Source organism: Dasypus novemcinctus, chromosome 28 (assembly GCF_030445035.2).
Source record: "Dasypus novemcinctus isolate mDasNov1 chromosome 28, mDasNov1.1.hap2, whole genome shotgun sequence".
In the NCBI taxonomy this organism is placed as follows: domain Eukaryota; kingdom Metazoa; phylum Chordata; class Mammalia; order Cingulata; family Dasypodidae; genus Dasypus; species Dasypus novemcinctus.
Window position 1 is genome coordinate 22,407,441 of NC_080700.1, and position 21,742 is coordinate 22,429,182.

General features: G+C 39.0%; 1 protein-coding gene across 7 annotated transcripts in view; it reads right to left on the reverse strand.

The window, feature by feature from the left end:
* Window positions 1-21,742, reverse strand: part of PRKN (parkin RBR E3 ubiquitin protein ligase) — a 1,534,725-nt gene that overhangs the window by 277,307 nt on the left and 1,235,676 nt on the right. For all 7 annotated transcript variants that reach the window (XM_058289661.2, XM_058289664.2, XM_058289660.1 and 4 more), the window contains one exon: window positions 6,127-6,188. In XM_058289661.2, coding sequence (XP_058145644.1) covers window positions 6,127-6,188 — 62 coding nt within the window. The remainder of the gene's footprint in view (window positions 1-6,126; window positions 6,189-21,742) is intronic.

Consider the following 21,742-nt stretch of genomic DNA (forward strand, 5'->3'; position numbering starts at 1 on the left):
GAGCCAAGGCATGTAAACTTTCCTCCTTCCCATCACTAACTTCAAACATGCCTGCACCAGTCATCACCTTCTCCATTCTCCTTGTATTACAATGGAGAAAATGGCCTTTCTGGGCCCTGGATTCTGACCCTTTTCACCTTCACAAGGACTCCCCTTCTTCCAAGTATCCCATCTCTCTCCTTAATCACCAAGTCATCCATCTCTATTTTATGTTCCCATGAGCATAAAACAAGCTCTAGCCTCCTCAATCTTTAAGGAACTCTACTGTAATTACTGCATTTCTAGTTTCCTCTTCATAACAAAACTTCTGCAAGTCCTCCGTTTCCATTTACTCTTCACCCCGTACAAATCTGGTCCTTGTCTCTAAGTATTTCACCATAATTGTTCTTTATGGTCATCAATGATCTCCACCTTATTATATGCTAAGGGCACTTCACTGCCCTCATCTTATTCAACTTTTCAATTGTATTCAAAACAAATAATCATTTCTTCCTCCTGGAAACATTTCCTTTCTTGGCTTCCTCAGCACCATTCATTCTGGATTTCCTTCTACTTTACTTGATGTTCCTTCTTGGTTTTCATTGATGACTGTCATTCTTTTATCCAATTTCCAAATTTTGGTGCTACATAGGATTTAATCTATGATCCCTCTTCTCTTATCTCCTTTCGGCAACTTAAAATACCATCAATATGCCAGTGACTGCCAAGTATATCTCTAAATCTCTGACCTTTCCTCTGAGTTCCAGTTCACATATCCAAATCCGAATGAATCTCCCTCTCAATACTGCATAGGTGTTGGAGACAAGAAGGCAATCACTGGGACATGGAGACTGATGATTGCAGGCAGAAAGTTTTTTGGAAAGCTCTTCCAACAGAAGGGATCTGAGGAATAGACTTCTGCCCCGCCATGTTGGCGGGGGTCTGAAGAAAGACTTTAGCCCACCTCTGGAAAGGGGAGATTTGAATTTGTACAGTACTTTCCTAGGCAGGGAAATGACAGTTAGTGGGAGGGGGTCAATGATTTGAGTAAGGTGCAGGGGTCAATAGGAAGCCCTAGAAGAGAAAATTTTCCTTTGTATGGCTAGAGGGTAGTAGGTTAGGGAGTTATGCTTTCTTGGAATTTGGGAGGAGCATGTGGCTCTTTGATCTGGAGGGAATGAAGGTCTCTATCAAACTGTATTCCCATTTCCATGTGGTTTCTTTGTTCAACCTTTGGGGAAGTACCATGTTTTCAGACATGTGGGCTTATCTTGTCTTTCCTCAATGCATGTTGGGGGAACTGAGTCATAGCTTGTTAATTATTGCAGACCTAGTGAGGGGGAACCTCTAATTACAGGCATATAAAATACGTTCAAAATTGAACTCCTGATTCCATACCTCTAGTCTCAACTTCCCATTATTTTAACCCACTCAGGAAAACAGAAACTTAGGATTCTTTTATCTTCCTGACCCACAGCCAATCAATCACTAAATCCTTTAATTCTTCCTCTGAATATCATTTCTTTCTATCTCCTTTGCCAGCCATCTGGATTCAGACCACAGCCATAATTCAGTAAGACTGACATTCTTAAAATATAATTTGGATAATGTCAGTGCCCTGTTTAATCTATCAAGTATTTTTCAGTGCACTTAAAATAAAATCCAGACTACCGATTATGGCCTACATCTTTTGTCCCTTTTGTTCATTATTTACCAGGTGTATTGGCTTTATTCAGTGGCTTGAACAGAGCAAGCTCTTTCCCTCCTTGTGGACCACTAAACATGTGCTTTCCCCTGCTTAGAACACTCTTTTACTCTGTCCTGCAATCCTAGCTCATCCAAAAGTCAGTGCCCTCTCAAACTTTAGGTTTCAAGGTTCCTTGACCCCTTATCTAAAGTAGGTTACATTTTAACCTCTGTTTTCATCATAGCATTTATCATTATTAATAACTCTGCCTTCAGTTTACTATTTTATCCAAAGATAGCACAACAATAGTTCAAAATAGTATTCAATAAATATTTGTTGAGTGAATGAAGGTTATTTCCTTAAAATTCTGTGGAGGAAGCTGGAATAAGTGGAGGTAATTCTTGTTCTGAAATGCAATTCGTCTAAAAGTTCTTCAGAGTGTTGATGTTTTCTTTAGGGCTCACCTACACCTTTAGAATAGACTTACTTACCTACAGTGTGGTAATATCTTTGGACTTGGGGGATGAAAGATGCTTTAGGAATATGAGTTGTAAACAGAAACCAGAGACAGGGCCAAGAAGATTAAATAAATGGTTTATTATTTTAAATTTTAAGGATGCTTGAAACACATATTCATAAAAAAGTCATATTTCAGCAAGGAGTATAAGTTGCTTCAAGTACCCTGAGAGAGTCCAAGAGTTTGCCAAGTTCTTGGCGAGGCTGCCCAGCCCCTCTGGCAGGAGGGGTGGGGCTGGAACTCTTTACTCACTCTGCACCCCACTTATACTCTCATACTATCAGCTGCTTTGAGGATACCAGGTCTTGTCAGATATCAAGAGGATATAAATAGAAGTATAAATATGTGTAGCTGATATAATTCTGTTTGTATCAATCACCAAAGAAGTTCCAGGCTCCCAGACTCCCATATCATCTCTTCTTTAACCCCCTAGCCCCATAAATGGCCCAGTCTATCTCTTCCTGTTCATATTCTTCAGCTCACCTCAACTGCTGAAACCCTTGCCCTGTGCTTGGGAAGGGAACTCATGGTCAGTCAGTCTTAGAAGGAGAGAGGCAAAGTGTCCTACTTGGGGCATTGAGGAGCAAATGCTTGGTGGTGCATATGGTATGGCAGAGAAATCCATTTGAGGGAGCTGCAGGGAAAGTAGTAACCTCAGGTGAGAGACATTTTCCGTTAGGGGAGAACATCAGGACAACATTGAGGAAGAGACTGAAGGCATAGTAGAACATTTTGCCCCTCTCCTTCTAATACCCCCCAGCTTGTAGATCCAGATCACCAGACTTCACTAGGTATTCTTTCTCCTTTTGCAGTTGGTTACTGATACCCACATTATTCTCTTTCATTTCCTGAGGTCTTAAGTTCCTGGCTCACTATCCAAATCTGCTCTGGCTATATTTACGCATGATGTCAGGATCCATATGCATGATACTCCCACTACCCTGGCTTCCCAAGTCTTTGGGTCCCTCATCTCCAGGCATCTTGTCCTCTATCTTAACTCAGTCATCCAACATCCCTCGTTTTGCCCTAGACTTAATCATTAACAACAACTGCACCTTCACCACAATCAATTTCAAGTCCCTTTCCTTGACCATCGTCTATTTTTCCAGCTAAACCATTCCAGTGCCCAAATTCCAAAAATTCTTTGTACCAATTAATCCTATCTTTTTTCCCCTTCTCTGCAGCTGTGCCTACTCAGTTGAATGTGACAGGAAAACACCCAAGCTGACTGATCTCATTCTGAATTCATTCATTTCCCCAGGTTATTGGTCTTCACACTCCTGACTGACTATTCCATTATCTTTCCTCTCTGTAAGTCTCCTCTCCCATTTTCACAATTGCTGATGATCTTGCTTCCTGCTTACTGAGGAATGAGAAATAACTAGCCGAGAACTTGCATGAGATTCACCATCACATCTCATATACACACATCTGTGCCTACATATTCTTCTCTCCCTCCTGTGACTGGTTTGAACTGCCCACACTACTGTGTAAGGCCAGCTCTTATACTCAAGCCCTTGCCTAGTCAAGGAAATTCCTCCTACAACTCTCCCTTCTCTCTTCTGCATCATCAAATGCCATCTGCCTCTACTGAATCCTTCCCATCAGCATATAAATATACTGCAATTTTTCCCATTAAAACAAAACAGATTTTCTTGAGCCCACATTTCCCCCTCATCAGCTATCTCATTTCTTTGTTTTCCTTTGAAGATAAATTCTCAAAAAATAAAAATAAAACCAACAACAAAAACAAAACAGAAAAAAAGAAAAAAAAATGAAAAGAAAAATAACTGACTCCAATTCTTCTCCCCTTCTCACATAAACTGCTTCCAGTCAGTGAACCCTCACCAGTTCACTGGTCAGAAGCACCAATGACTTCCAAGCCATCAATGCCAGTGTTCGAATCTAATCCATGTTCCCTTTGGTCAGAAACAGCATTTGACACACATTCTCCTTTCTCCTAGAACTGATTTCTTCCTTTGTCTTCCATTCATCGCACTCTCCTGGATGTCTTCCCACTGTCCTCCAACAAAACCTTATGTAATTTGGTCCCTTCTGTTCATTCATTCATCATTAACTCTTCATCTTGCTCACTCTCCATCAGTAACACTGGTCTCTGGATTGTTTCGAACAAGTCAGGCACATGTACACACTTACTGCAAAGCTTCTGTCCTTGCTTTATCTTCTATCTGGAAATCTTTTCCTCAGATGTGGCCATATGTTCCCTCACCTTTTTGAAGTTTGCAAATATCATCTTCTCAGTGATATTTTTTCTTATCAATTTATATAAAATTTCACCTCTCCTCACAGCATTCCCTTTCCATATTTCAGGTTTTATTTTTCTCCAAAACAATGACAACCATCTAACATAATATACACTGACCATTGAATGCGCTTATGTTTATATATTTTCCCCAATGGAAATGTCAGTTTCATGGAAATTTCTTTTTCACTCCTCTGTCCCCAGGACCTAGAATGATAAATAGTGTATAGCAGATATTCAGTAAATTTCTGTTGGATGAAGAAAAGAATGAAGAAAGGGAAAATGTTTTCTGAGGAAATAAAGATCAATATTACTGTGGTGCACTATGTGCCAGGTTTTACAACTAACTGGAATAATATTGATTTTGATTATGGCTTGATTAAACTTCTAGAAGAATGTGAAGTGGCCTGAATATTATGCAACTCTAAGGGTCTGTTTACAGCTGGCTGTAATATGGAACAAATATGCCAAATATGACAGCAATTTGCAAATATTGGTGCAAGTTAGAAGAGAAGACTCCATGATCCAAACAGAAATGTCAGTATAACTATCAGGGTTTTGGGAAAATGACCATAAGACACAGATTTTCTTAAATAAGTATGTTTGGGGGAGTCAGTTCTCAACTCATACCTGTAATAAGGGATAACTGATTTATGCTTGTATTTGAATAAATATTTATGCCTAATATTCTGGAAATTTATGAGAAAAACAACAAAAGAAGTAGACTGTAACACATTAATTCAAGAAGTTGGAAATGTTTCCAATTTGTCATCCTCTCCTAACTAAGACCTTCCTGCTTCAATCTCCTACTGGAAATGGGCAGTCCCACTTTGCCACACATGCAATAAATAAAAACACACAAACCAAAAATAGATAGACAGTACCAAACTACCACATCTCCATTTGCATATTCCCTGATCAAAGGAGTTGGCAAAGACTACCTCTGGGTGTAAGTTAGGCCAACCAATATGCTATCAACTATCTGGGGTAAGTATTTTAAGGATAATTTGATACCAGTATATGAATACAGAGGCTGTAATTCTGTATAAAGATTATGAGATCTATTTTTAAGTAGTCAAAATTATGTGTATGTATATGCATATATGTGTGTGTGCATATAGATATATTCTATTTATTATCCTGAATTATTTACTTAGCACATCTATTTAAGATATGACATACTTCACTGAGCACAACACAGCATTTAAATAATCTAAATAGGCCATCCTTTGTATAGAAGTCACATGTTCACGTCCCTATAGAAAGTGTTTGCCATGAAATATAGATACACACAAAGTACAAAAATCTGGTGAAAAATGCTTGCACATCCACCCACAGACATGACAATCAGGATATCTGTGAGTATAAATCCCTTAGGCATAATTCATCTTTGCATTTATTTGTTTACTTATCTGCCACTGTGTCGTGCCTGTTTACTGCTTGAGTCCTGAGATGAAAAGCTCTGGCAGAAAGCAGATGTACCAATTAATAACCTGTCAGGTCTGATGGATAGAATAGGAAGAAAGCACCTTTACACATATTTCTTGCATGTTTTTTTCTCCCTTTTCGGGGCGCAGAGGGTCAGAAGATACTCTCTGCTTCCCTGGAGAGAGCCCAAAGTGTCTCATTAGTGTCTATCTTTCATGACATACTGATGGCGTCTTGGAGATGGAAACTCACCTGCTCTTCTCCAAGAACCCTGAAGTGATGCAGCTCTTTAATCAAGGAGTTGGGACAGCCAGCTGTTGGGCAGAAGAATTAAACACAAGAACGTTATTATGATCCGGTATGGTAATATGTTCTTACATACAGTGATGCATGTCACCATCCAGGGTTGTTGTCTCTGAGTGCACAAATGCACACCTGAAGAACACATGTCTACTGAATAGTGAGGGACTTACCTTGGACTACATGACAACTTATTTTCTCATTGCAACAGAGTTTATCATTTTCCTACATGATTCTTCTACCCCTTTTATTTGAGCCTACAATTAGCACTACACCCATGAAATGTATGTCTCAGAGACTTAAATCCCAGTTGAGGCCTGAATCGGAACAGAGCTGTGGCCACCACCTACTCTCTGGTTCATTGGACCTACCCAGGATAACAAACAAAATGATAATGATGGACAACCCCCATCCCAAAACACAAAGAGTATCCACAATTGCAAGCAAAACAGTGCCTGCCATCTGCCCCGTGAGATCCAAGGCCCCTCTCAGTCTGAAGAGTGGGCACCACCACCCCCAAATCCTCAAAGTTGAGGAATGATACAAACATGAGGGGGGAAGGTAACCACACATAAAGTAAACTTATTAACATTGTAGTAATGAAGAACTTGTAACATTGATAAAAAAAAAAAAAAAGTGGTCACCAGAGGGTCTGAGGGGAGGAGGAGGGAATAATAGGTGGAACCTAAGGCATTTTAGGGCATTGGAATTAAGTGTAAACCACGATGTAAACTATAGGCCTTGGTTAGTAGCAATGCTTCAATATTTATTCATCAACTGTAACAAATGTACCACACTCTTGTAAGATGGTATTAACAGGGAAAGATGTGGAAGGTGGAGGGGTATATGGGAATATCTTACCTATATTTATATCTATACATGTATCATATATAGTTTATATCTATACATATTTAATAAGTATTATTTTAAAGATAATTTTATTCAACCTTCTCTATGTAACTTACATGTTATCTAAAACCTCATTAATAATAGTTTATTATATGAAAAAAAACACATGTCTAATCAACCACAAAAAAAAAGCCATACGTCCACAGATGCCGTGCCTGCTTCCCAGCCTCCACTGGGTTTTAGGAAAGGGTTTCAGATGACTCTGGCCAGGTAATCTCTCTTCTCCTAATTAGTTTCTAGCCTTTGGGGGGACCTTAGGATAGGGATCATTTCTGATCCCTAGAAACACTCCCAGCATGTTTTACTTATTCCTAATATGGAGCCAGGCTTTTTTTGGGGTAAGGTGGCAGAGTTGATGACTGTGTTTGCTGACTTACCATGTGCTACTTTCCCACTCAAGGCCGGGCTTCCACCCGCTAAGAATGAAGACAGGGCAGCTGCATGTCCCATCTTTGTAGGATTAGGCTGTGGTTTAGTACCCTGTCTGGTTCTTCCAAAAGCCTGTGTCAGGATCCATAAAGATCCTGTATTTAAATCTGGAAAGGGTCTCTGATGAAAAAGAACTCGGAGGAGCACCCATGCCAATCTGGTACCCATTACTTTCTAGTTCTCTCTGATCAATAAAAGCCTATCCAACCTTCAATAGTGGGGAAAAAAAGATTAATTAGGCCAGTGAAAATAGCTTCATGATCATTTAAAATGCATCCCAATCCTGTCTTTTCAATAGAAATATTCTGCTGAATGAGGCTATAGTTAGTTACCATATTAACAAATTGATACAAACATTTGTTTCTTTGACAGGAGGGCTAGGGTAGCATACTATGTTACCACTTTTATTAAGGAAATTGGAATAATTATAAAATGTACCAAAGAAATTTCTCAGTCATTTCTCCTATTACTCAGAGTAATGACATGAGAATAATACTGAAGGTTTTGTCTGGGGGAAGAGAGGTTTACAGATGATACAATTGTTGTCTTCACATAGGCGAAAAGAGATTAGATTTGTGCATTGTTCTAGAAGGTGGAATTAACCACCAAAAGGCAAAAATTATGACAGGTAGACTTTCGTTCAATATAAAGAAACTTCTAAGTTAAAAATGGTATACATTACTCAATCGCAGCAGCTAACAACTGGAGGTTTTCGATCAGAGCTAAATGACTACGTGCGCAGGCTATTTTAGAGAGGAATATGACTGGATAAGTTCCAGTTCTGAAAATCTATGGTCACATAAAATGTTGGACATATTTTTAAGTCTTTCATTTTATGGAACATTTCATACTCTGAGAAAGTGGTCTGTAAATGTTCTCTAATGTAATACAAAAGATTAAGAATTGCAAATGAAAATGATGTTACCAATAGTTTAAAAAATTGAAAATTCTGAGGTTTTTTGGTGGAAAATATAATACATCAATTGCTAAAGTCATGTTCATTATTATGGGGAAGGAAAAGTAGACCTTTGAAGTTTGACAATAAAAACGTTTCTCAAATCAAAGCCCACAGACAAAGAGTTGTAGTCTGAAGGTTCTTTTTGAGAAGTTGTTAATTTAGGAGCTGCTATTCTGATGGTAATTTAAACAATTAGCAAAAGTATACTCTGGATCATTTGGTTGGCTACAACTTAACCAAAAAATTGCTATGCAAATTCAGCCTCAAGTTAGTTCTTCTCATTTAGATCTCCGTGGGACCAGATAGTTATACTTTAGTTTTTCTGAAATTGATGAGAAAAGAACAGAGGCAGATAAAGGGGAGCAACACATCCCCAACAAGTGAGGGTCAAATGGTTACAGGCCAAGTATATGAAGGAAGAGGTACAGGTGAGAAGTGGTGGTAAAACCAAGGCACCAGATGGTATAAGTAGGAGGCACACTTAGCAACACAACCAGGACTAACCTGTTAGAGACCATTGCCTCCCCAAAATGATTTAGTTCCAGCAAAACAACATCATCTTCCATATTACATTCATTGAGTTAATTTGAAAGTTTTTGGCTTTCTACTTTATTCATATTTACTTTATAAATATATAGTTGTATGAGCATAAATTGTTTATAGCTATACATACTTAATACATATTGTTTTAAAGATAATTTTATTCAACCTTTGAGGTTGTAAGTGATTTTTCTCCTAAGTAGTCCTTTGTAACATTCAAATTTTCAAAAAAAATTATTTGGCTTATTTTAGTTCTTGATAAAATAAGATATGGAATTTAAATTAGCTTATCTTGTGAATTTATATTCTAGGGTTCTCCTAAGACATAACTTAAAGGATTGATGTCAATGATAGCTCAAACGTAAACATCTTTAACAGAAGACTAGATAATTACCCAAAACACCTGGTAGGTGCAATAAAATATAATAAACAAGGAAAGATACAGCGTACAGTTAGTCAGAAGGGAAGAGTGGTAAGAGTTCAAGTATTTAAGAGAAAGAGCTGTGGAGGGGGATCTGTAAACCATGTTCCCCACGAGAACATCAGTGTGGGAAAGGGAGACACACAAGGCTAGTGTGAAGATGAAATTTAAAAATAACAAAACTAGAAATATAAGAATGCATTGGTGTAGAGAGAAAGGTTTATTTGTCAATGAAAATGTATAAGTTCATAAAATTCAGTGCAGGGGGTGGAGGTGGCAAGGAGGAAAAACAGGACTGGAAAGCAAAGAGGATATGAAAGTAGGGAGTTGATGACATTGGAGTACCCTTGGACAGTAAATAACTCACATGGTGTCTATACACACATACACACAACAATGGATCCTGGTTGGAACCACACATGAGGTCTATACACACATACACACAACAATGGCTCCTCACTGGAAGCCACATCTGTCTACATTGCCCATATTATATCCTCATACTACCCAGCATCATCAGCTCCCTATGGTCTCTTAACAGTGAAAAGGAGTCTGTTAAAATGCATACCAGGGAAGCAGATTTGGCTCAATCAATAGAGCGTCTGCCTACCACATGGGAGGTACAAGGTTCAAACCCGGGCCTTCTGACCCGTGTGATGAGCTGGCTCATGTGCAGTGCTGATGCAAGCAAGGAGTGCCGTGCCACGCAGGGGTGTCCCCAAGTAGGGGAGCCCCACGTGCAAGGAGTGCGCCCCATAAGAAGAGCCACCCAATGTGAAAGAAAGTGCAGCCTGCCCAAGAATGGCGCTGCACACACGGAGAGCTGACACAACAAGATGACGCAACAAAAAGAGACACAGATTCCCTGTGCTGCTGACAAGAATACAAGTGGACACAGAAGAACACACAGCAATGGACACAGAGAGCAGACAACGAGGGGGGGGGGGCGGATAAATGAAAAATTAATCTTAAAAAAAAAAAGAATTTCAATTCTGAAAAAAAAATGTATACCTATGTTAGATACAATGTCATCCTCCAGTGGATTTCCCATCTCTCAGAGTAAAAGTCAAGTCTGTGCAGTGGCCTCTGAGGCCCTCCTCCATCTGGCCTGCTGCTAAATCTCTGACCATGCTCTCTGCTTGCTCACTGCTCGTTGGCTACACCGTTCCACTCTCAGGTCCTGACCGTTTTAGATGGGTCCTGATTTCAGGGCCTTTGTTCTTGCTGTCCCCTCTCTCTGGAAAAGTCTCAGCGCTGGTACATGCAGAGCACACTCCTCCAACTCCTTCAAGTCTTTGTTTCACATGCCACCTTCTCAGAAACACCTCCCCAGATCACCCTATTTGGAATCAAAGCTTGTTTTCATCTCCTAATCTGTCACCTACTGTCCTCATCCCTGCTGTAACTTTTTCCATAGCACCCATCTTCTTTCAATATACTACTTATTTATTTTGTATATTTTCTGTCTCCCACTACCTGTTTGTAGATGTTGCAGCTCCTGTATCTGGGGCAGTGACTGGAGCATGTTCAATCACAGGAAACTGTGACTTTTCCCTCCACTTCTTCCCTTCTCTCATTCCCAGAGCTCTGTGCCTTGTTTTCACCTCCAGCCCATGCATGTGTTTTGCCTACTGGTTAAATGGCCTTTCTCCTACCTTGCATCTCTCTCCTAAGCCCCAACCCTAAACAGGAAGATGTCAGTGACACTTAGAATCCATTATTACTTTGTACTTCTACTGAACCTGCTTTGCCAATATGTGGGTAAATCCTACTATTGGTTTTGCCTACCTCTCTTCCAGATCTGCCAATTGCAGCTAGCATAGCAAAATGGGGCTAGTTGCCTATCTGATAAAAATTCATGCCATTTACCTGAAACTGCATCTTTGCTGAGAACGGGGCCAGTACATATTCATGGGGCCACTCTTTGTTGGGCCCTCAGTTCAGCTTGCCCTCTGTACATGTGTCCTTGGTTAGTTCCCTCTTCCATGTCCCTTAGGGACTCTTCCAAGACATCCCCATTTGTGATGGTTACATTCATGTGTCAATTTTGCCAGGTTATGGTGTGCAGTTGTCGGGTCAAGCAAGCACTGGTCTTATTGTTACTGTAAGGGTCCTTCATGGATTTAAATAATTAGTCAGTTGATTGCATCTATGACTGACTACATAGAGGATCAACAGAGGAGACTGCCCTCAGCAGTGAGGCACCTCACACAGTCAGCTGGAAGCCTTAAAGGGAAAACTGATGATTTCTATTTCTGTTCCAGACAGCCAGCTTCTCCTGAGAAATTCACAATCACCTCCATTGGACTTTCCAACTTGCAGCCTACCTGGCAAAACATGGATTTGCCAATCCCCATGGCCACGTGAGCCAAGTCTTATCATTGTTTCTCTGGAGAATCCTGACTAATAACACCATGCTTCTCAATGAACCTCTCTCTATACACTTCAGCCTCAAAATATGACCCCATCTGATACGTGATTGAAAAGTTAAACTATTGTGGCAAACCTGAAAATGAGCTCCCCAGACCCCCTCCAAGGAAGGAGCGGCAGCCTAGCAGTGGGAGAAGGGTCAGCAGAAGGGTCCAGTGGTGCTCCTCAGCAGCCAAGGCACCTCACCTGGCATTATACCTTTACTAGGACAGCCCAAATCTGGTGACTAAGGGAGGTGGTCGTATAAAGGGCCAGCAGTTCTGTCCCAACTCCGGCTACTGTTGGGCAATGCTTGTTCCAAAGCCCCACGCTGGGGTGGCTGAGGCTCTGTGGGGCCTGCAGGGCAGCTCAACTTCTCATTCCACCCACTCCTGCTTCTTATCCCTCCTTTCACAGGTGTGGGTCCCTAATAACATTTTTTTTGGAGGTATGGGGGCTTGAACCAGGACTTCATACATGGGAACAGGCACTCAACCATTGAGCTATATCTGCTCCCCAATGAGAGTCGTGGTTTTTGGCTTGTTTGCTTTTTTTAGGAGGTACCAGGGATCAAACCCAGGACCTCGTACAGGAACCTCGTACGGGAACCAGACGTTCAACCACTTGAGCTACATGCAACCCCCAAATAAACACCTTGCCTACCAAATACCGTATCAGAGTCTGCTTATAGGTAACCCACCCCGAGACAACCACCAAGTGTAAAATCCCTCAAATTCATAATCCTTCTAAATGACAAACTAATCTGCACCCATCTCTCTCTACTCCTCCTGAATGAAAGGGTTCAATGTCCCTCAAACTTGTTGTGAGAGTCCTTTCTTCATCCGTTCTAACCTGTCCCTTCTCAGCTTCTTATAAGCCCAACTGATCATTCATTCTCTCTCCTCAACCTCTACTGCTCTGCAGCCTGCTCACTTCAAACTATAAACATATTTAAATGATCCCCTATTAAAAAAGCTTGGCAAAAAGATCCTCCCTTGAGCATGCAGCCAGCACCTTACCTCCTTTCCCTCTCACCCAATTTCCCTAAAAGAAGAGCCTGTAGCCATTGCCAAGACTGGGAAAAAAATTGGAGGTATGGATTACAGAAGGGAAATCAGAAGATAAGTTGCCTGAGGACCGGGACAGGCAGTCTTGCCCCAGGACTAGCACAGTATCCTCAAATAGTACTTACTGAATGAATAAATAAATAAAGGGAGGGGAAAAGAGTCATTACCTTCTGGTTCTCATGATCAAGGACATTGAAAAATAAATGACTTTATAAGTCAGTGCTAGAAGTAATTGAAGGACCCAAAAGTGAAATTCTACTTTTCCTATTAGCCACCTATTTAAAATCCCAGAAATTAACTATTGTATATTTTAACCATAAGACACAAAACATTATTACTATACTACTATTCAAAAAAGAAAGAGTTTTTAAAAGTTCCATGTTCCCTATTAGCCCTGTCAAAATAGAGCTAATTTTCAGCAAAAGTAGAGCCCCATTATCCATAAAAAGATGGAGGCCAGATCTGTTGAGTTGGTTTAGTTTGGGCCCCTGAAAGGCGCTCACTCAGTGCACTGTTGAAATTCAAGATATTTTCCATAAGGGAGACACCCAACTGCCAAATGCAGTCTGACTATTTAATTCAATCAATGCAGTCAGATCCAATTTTTGACTTTTAAGGACTTGATGGCAGTCTAAAATTTTTTCAATGATAAAAAATATACAGATATTATACACAGCCATGTATGAAATGAAGGATTAAAATATCTTAGTTTTGGAAGAAACCTTAGCTGTTATACCATCTAGACCAATCTCTCTGTTAGTACAGAAATTCCTTCTATAACGTCCCCCAATAATCACATTACAGGCTATGAACATATCCAATTCTTATAAGTTCTTATTAAGCTTCTCTTTCCTGGGACTAATACCCATTTACTTAAAATAATGTGTAATATATGTGAACACTTATAAGAAACACCCTGATGTTCATTTCCATTTCCTCCATTCTTTGTTTTGACCTTGCATTTGGCAACATTACTCTTCCAATGTGGTACCCAGGAGGTCTCCTGTTAATTCACTGATGTATTTAGTGTCAGATATTCCACTGGAAACACTGGGGACCCGAGGTGAACAAGATTGACATAACCTGTGATTTTATGTTGTTTCATTCCCAGAAGGCTATGAAGGGTACTTCCTCTTTCTTTTGCATGGTCAAACTTTTAGGTGAGAGCTCTCACCTTCCTCACTTTGTCCTTAACATCACACAGTTGGGTTTCTTCTCACCCTACTTACAAGGCATTGTATGTGTTGTACGTGCTCATTTTATTTTATTTTTTTAAATTTTCTTCTTTATTTTCTTTGAAATGTTACATTAAAAAATATGAGGTCCCCATATACCCCTACCCCACCCACCCCACTCCTTCCACATCAACAACCTCTTTCGTCATCGCGGCACATCCACTGTACCTGGCAAATACATTCTGGATCACCAATGCACCACATGGACAATGGTCCACTTTGTAGTCCACACTCTCCCCCAGTCCACCCAGTGGGCCACGACAGGACACACAATGTCCAGCATCTGTCCCTGCAGCACCACCCAGGACATCTCCAAATCCTGAAAGTGCCCCCACACCACATCTCTTCTTCCATCTCCCTACCATCAGCAGCCACCGTGGCCACCCTCTCCACATCACTACTACAATTTCTTCCCTTACTAACCACAATAGTTCCCCAGCAGAACACCAGTAAGTCCACTCATTCTTGATTCTAGGCCCAGCGGCTAGGGCTGTCCCTAGGAAGTTCCATGAACTTGCGGGCCCAGACATACCATATGTCTGGATATTAAAAGGTTTAAATCAAACTACAAACTTTAAAAAATATATGTTTATCGTTTTACTTGACAAGGAAACGTACATGAGGATCTGGAAGGTGATACTTTAGAACTCCCAGACTCTTTGGACGGCTGCTTCTACATGTGGCAGCATTGGCATAGCTGACCTTGTCCCTGGCCTTTCCCCATCATCTTCTTAATCAGCTCCCACCCCCCTGGAGTGGCCTTTCATCCTTCTAAATGGTGCAAACCACATGTTCAAGCTCTATGACTGTCCTACCACACCTCCACCAAGAGTTGCCCTTGGCCATCCCTAAGACCCTAAATACCTATTGCCCTTGGGAAGACAGAGCTAGTGAAGAGTCCTAAGGCTTTGTGCAGGGCATTCTGGGATCCCATATACCTAGGACTCAGGGTCCAGGGGGCTACTGTGGGAAGAGGTGTGGTAGAGGTCAGAGAGGGGACTGATGCATAAACTGCTCTTCCTGCGTTAGACTTCCAACGAATACATCACCTCCCTCGCAGATGAGTTCTCCTGCATTCAGTGGTAACTCAAGAGGGATTTAGTGAATCCCTCTGGGCACTTTATGATTACATATACCTTTAGCAGTGTTCACAAACTATTTTTTTCCTTTGGTTGATGGCAGAAATTCATAGCAAACTTGTTGCTTTTCAATTGTTGACATTCATTCTTTCCTCATTTTGAAAAAAGAAAAGAAAAAAGAATTACTCATTTCCAGAGCTCTAATATTCTTCCTTTATGGTGTCTCAAAGATTCCTGGCAGTGAACAGGTTATAGAAGTGTTTGGAGAGACCTAAAGGCATCTAAAATATCTGTGTGGTCCTTACCCTGATCTCACTTCTCTTAGGCACAATTTCTTCCCTGAATTGTTTGTTCTGTTCTTTCTGATATGAGGACTATCTTGTCTTTTCAGAAAAACAGGAAAAACAGAAATTGGCTAGCTTTTACATCTGTTAATACTGTGCTATCTTCTTCAATGATGGCCTGTTCTTCCCCTTTTTTCTTCTTTTTCTTATTTTTCCTTTTTTCTTGCCCCAATTTTCAGTGCATTCTCAGCTTATCCTGACGATATGCTCACAGGCTTGTGCCATTCTATTATGTTTTTTTCCTCCATTTATTAAACTCCTGACTCATCTCTTGCACATGCCTTTTAAAAATCTGAGCTCACTGGGCAGATAAAAGTAATCTACCTGTTTGGTATTAAAAAACAGAATAAGGACATTTATAAAAGAGCATACAAATACAAACTTGAACACTACTTTTTAAAAATGATAGCATTTGAAAATGGGCTTTTCTTTCAATCAGGATTTATAATCAACATTTACTTTTATTCTGTTCTTATGCCATAAAGACTATTTTTATAATCTAATTGGGAATCTCCTCAGAAAAATACATTACAAACTTGTGGATTTTTGCCACAAAGTCCCTGAGAACTATTGACAAAACACAAAAACAAAAAACCTTTGGGGGATTAACTGAATTTCCTCAATAACTATGCCACGGAAGAGGAGAAAATGATTTGGAAAATAAATTTCAGTGAAAAGCATTAAAAACCCCATGAGTCTTCAATTACTATTTTTCCTTTTAATTTCATTGCACATCATCACAGGGCAATTGTGATGTCCTTTGGGTTCAGTGGAAAGCCATGGGCACCTGGCCCAGGGATAAAAATTGAAATGGATTTCAACTCTCCGATGTGCTACTGGCACTGGCACATGACACAAATAATCTGCAATTTGAAGATTGCTGCTGTTTGGTGTGAAACGCTTTGAGGATTAATTTCTCTCTTGGCTCTAGCTTGGAATGCCTAATGCAGGCTTGACAATCGCAGTTACCTTCCATTTTTCCCTAAGTACAACTTTGAAAAGGAAACCTGGCTAATGATGAGACAGCATAAAAAGAAAAAAAAAAAAGATGATTCAAAGTGATGAAGGACAATGAAGCAAAACACCGAACAACTACCTTTAATTACAAGCCAAAGCAGTGGCTGAGTGCATCTGCAGCCTGGACTGGCAGAGTGAATGAATTTGATGGGCTTCTTTCAACTCTCATCAAGCCAGGTTGATTAAGGCCTGCGCACGCTTTGCTGAAGTAGCCATTTCTGAATGAGTCCAGAGTCAGGCTATAATAGCATCCATGGAAAATTCACTGAAATAGCTTGACTGAGCAATCACATTAAAAGTCAGCAGTAGAACTTTACATAATCAAATGCAAAGCATTATTACTTTGATAAATAAAACCAAGCTTATCTTAATAATTTCTCTCTGCTGAAAGTGTTTTATTATGTCTGTAAAGGATGATTTAGGCATTCCTTTTCAGTAGTTACCACTTGAAGGCTCCCAAGTTCTCCTACACCAGTTGAAAAGAATCTTGTGCTTTTGCCCAACAATTCAACTTGCAGGCATCTGCTGTAGAGAAACTTGCACAGTTACACAAGGAGATGTGTACACAAATATCTATTCTAATATTTTTTGTAAGAACAAAAGGACACATCTGAAATGACCATCAAATGGATAAAGGTAGGTAATGGGTAGAAGCTCAAAATGGGGTGAGATGAGCTCAGATGTTTTGTAATTCATTCAACCTGACTTTCATAATTTAGATGAAAATTCATGCCATAGATATTTTCTGGTTTGTTGCAGCTGCCATATTAATGCAACTGTTCCTCCTGAATTATAATTCCCAGGTTGGCTATAGAAATGACTGGCCTTCCAATGAGGTACTACAGAAGGATCAGTCTTATTGAAATGGGATGCAATCAGAAATTTGTCAAATGTTTTTATTTCACAATACTAATCAATATTATTCTTATTGGCAGGAATCAAATTCCAACCAACCAGTCATTCTTGCTTTATTGAATAAATGTCCAGTGTGTGTCTACTATGTATAAGGCCAGGGGGTATAGAGAAAGCAAAAATGAAATAAATCAGAGAGGAACTCTTTCTTCATGGATTTGTTGGAAGAAATAACATGCACATTTACAAAGTACATAAATGTAGAAACAACAAAATGTGCAGACAGCAATCAGGAAGGAGGTGTAAAAAATATAGAAAGGGAAGTAATGGGGTCAGAGGTCTGTGTGCTGGAAGCACCAAGTGTGTATAGCGGAAACCATGTTGTAGCTTTTGGCTACAAGTCAGACCCAAAGCCACCTGCATGCACACAATATAGCCATTGGGGCTAAAGGAATGGAACCACTGAGACTTAATTATTTCTTCCAGAAAAATCCTGCCTTGGAAAATAAGCTTGTAAAAGCAATAAATCACTTCACTGCTTGCATCAAGAAATTCCTGCAAATAATTTATCCAGACAAACAGTATGCTCATCTGAGTAAACATCTCTCAGGAAAATAGACTGTTCTATACCTGGGCAATAACTCACAAATCAGACAACAGGCTGCCTTCCTTCATTGTGACCACCAACCCTAAACTACTATGTCAGGAATCTTCCCCAATTGCAATCACTTCCTCACTTGAAATATATGCTTTTCAAGGTTTCAAGTGGCCACTTGAGCCCAGATCGCCAAACCCTGTAAATATCCTTCCTTACCCTCTCCTGTCTGTGACACTCTCAACAATCAAGGTGATGGTGCCTCTTAATGCAATAAAGCTAATAAACTCTGCTTGATCAGATGTCCTGGTGACCATTTGGTAGAGTTTATACATTGTATAGAAAGAGAAAGCTAGAAAATGCAGTAACAAAAAATTAAGAACACAAAAAATTTCAGTGATTAGGAACACTCAAAAAGTTTCAAAGGGCATGGGGGTGTGTGTTTCCCCCTTCCACCCCCCCATGTGCCTCTTTCTTTCTATTTCATAAAATTCTTCCTTTCTTATTGACCTGTATTTTGAGTGATTTCAATTATAAATTTCTGGAGGGCAGGTGTTTTCATCATCCTGAATCCCTTTAAAGATTGGATTTTGGATGGTCAACACCAGAAAAACTATCTAGGGTGATAGGCCCTCAGAGAGGTAAAGCGATCCCAAGTTACTGTTTTCTTTTTCTTGCTGCCTCTCAAAAGCTCATCCTTGGTTGAAACCAGAGAAGGGAAAGGGGCATAATGGAGATGCAACTTTGTGTTCCCCTTAATGTATTTTTCCTTAGCCCATGGTGGTTGGGTTGCCCAAATTAGCATGCTAATAGCTAACATAAGGGGAGGCTAGAGGACCCCTGGGATTGCAACCCCCAAATGGATTGACTCAAGAAGGAGATTCAGATTAGATACATATCAGTTAAAGCTTGGCTAAATGGGGCTTTGTAGGTCAGCTGGGTGTCTAATTAAATGGTTAATGAGGTTTCTTTAGGGCAAAAGCATTCTGAGTTTCAAACTTCCTCATACATAAATTTAATGGAACATTCTGCTTAGGAAACTTCCTATAGTTTATATATATATTTGCACCTTACTGTTTTGCCGAGAATATGTTGTTTAGACAAGACTTCCTTGGAAAGTATATTAGGCACAACTAAGTTTGGGAAAATAAATTTCTAAACTGTTATTAAATAAAGTCACTGGACTTTAGAAATTGATAAAATTCTAAAGGTATTTTAAAGATGGGATAAAGAGATGGATTAGAGACTAAAGGGATTGAGGGGGACAGAAGAGAATTTATGTTTTTAGAAGTACTTAGTATTCTGTTTATTTTTTATTTTAAGTTTATTTCAGTAATTTTCCTTGCTATTTTGGTGCTGTGCATTTCATTTTATTTATTCATCTAACTTTGAGGATAATTTCATTCATTACTGCAAGGCATATTTCAAATTCTGAAAAAAAACAAAAACTATTTTGTTGGCACTCTAAATATGGACACTTAGATTCATCACTACTTTTATATAGTTCAGATATGTAAAGTTTATATGCTGGTATGAGATACATTTCCAAGAAATGAGAAAAATAAAACAAAAAATATGATTTACAGGACAAATAATTTCCATGATAGACCAAAAAATAAAAATAAAAAACAAAACACATACACACACAAAACGAAGAGCTTCAGCTATATTATCAGTTACATTATGATTTGATTGCCCAGATTTTTACATTTTCCCACATGAAAATTAGTAATCATTCTTCATTTTAATTAGAAAAATGACTACATATGAGTAATTTTCATCTGTCAGCAGAGTTATACCAAAGAGTCCAAATTTGCTATTTATATTTTGAAGTACAGCATTCACAAGTATTCAACCAGTCACCTTTTGAAAGCAGGGATAATCAGGGATAAAATTATAATAATTTTATAAGTTTCTTTTCACCACATCTAGCAGCTGGCAAAGACTGGGCCCTTTGTCCTTTTGCAATAAGCAAACATGGACAATTTAATCCAGCCATTTTGTCTCATATACTTTTTAAAAAATAATAATTTATTGAAGTATATCACTCATACATAAACAATAAGTGTATAATAATAGTTGTGAACTTACAAAACAAACATACAACATCATACAGGGCTCATAACTCACCCTACTACCAATAACTTGCAATGTTGTTAAACTTTTTTAACAAATGATTAAAGAGCATTGTCAAAATATTCCTACTAACCAAAGTATTTTTCCCCCAACCAAACCTAATATTATTAACTTTATATCATTTATATATGAACATACATAAACAATTAAGTGTATAGTAAAAGTTGTGAACTTACAAAGCAAACATGCATAACATCATACAGGGGTCCCATACATCAACCCTCCAACACTTTGCATTGTCGTGAGATGTTTGTTACAAATTATGAGAGAATATTGTCAAAATCTTACTACCAATCATAGCCTTTATCTTACATTTGGTGTGTTTTTCCCCCAACCCACCCTATTATTATTTTTTAAATATATTTTTTATGACAGAAGTTGTAAACTTATAAAACAATCATGCAGAATTCCCAAGCAACACCCCTCTATCAACACATCACACTGTAGTGGAACATTTGCTACAGATACGATAATATCATTTGATTGTTACCATGTCCAAAGTGTACATTTGGCTCACATTTTCCATACTGTCTCATTATCAACAGTACATCTTTTGCATAGATGCAAGAATATTATATTATTACTACTAACCACAGTCTATATAGGTCATTCCAGCTGTATTTTTCCCATACTTCTTCACATTCCCAACACCTGCAGTAGTGATGTACATTTGCTGTAGCTCACAAAGGACACTCTTGCATCTGTACCATCAACCACAATTCTCATCCACTGTGCTATTCAGTTCCTAGATTATTCTCTAGCATTCTGTCAATTGGCATTTACATATCTAGACTACCATTTCAGCCACATCCCCATTTATAAACTAGCTGTTACTCACAGTGTGTTACCATCCACTCTATACATTTCCACACTTTTACAATAAAGCTAATTAAAACTTCTACATATATTAAACATCAGTAGTCCACTCAGTCCTCCTCTTACCTCCTTTAAGAATCCACCACCTACCACCAGGTCTTGAAGATATTTTTACTACAATTTCTTCTAGAAGTTTTATTGTTCTTGCTTTTATTTTTAGGTTTTTGATCCATTTTGAGTTAATTTTTGGATAAGGTGTGATTAGGGGTCCTCTTTCCTTCTTTTGGTTATGGATATCCAATTCTTGCAGCACCATTTGTTGAATGTGTCTCATATATTTTTATAAGAAAATGGGCTAAAGGCTTTGCTTTAATCACTTAACTACAAAATGAAACTTGAGAGATACTAATTGAATCAGTATTTCAACACTGAGGCTTATCCTAGAAAAAGTTGCATCCATTTGTAGTCATCTTACTCAAGTACCTCTATATATGACTTTTTAGTTTTATAACTTTCATAGAAATTAATAAAGCTATTCTAGTGAAAATGCATATCAACTGTACCCTCATACAAGAGAGAATTTCAGCAACTGTGAGCTGCCATGGTGGTGTATGTTTGCAAATTAATGTTGGTCTTCATGGTATTTCCTCTGCTGTGTCTGGTTGTTAGGCAATTTTACAAATGTCAATGAACTATTATACCCAGTAAGTACAAAAACATTGGGAGGTTATTTTCTTTGTTTTGGAAGTGTTGAGAGAGAA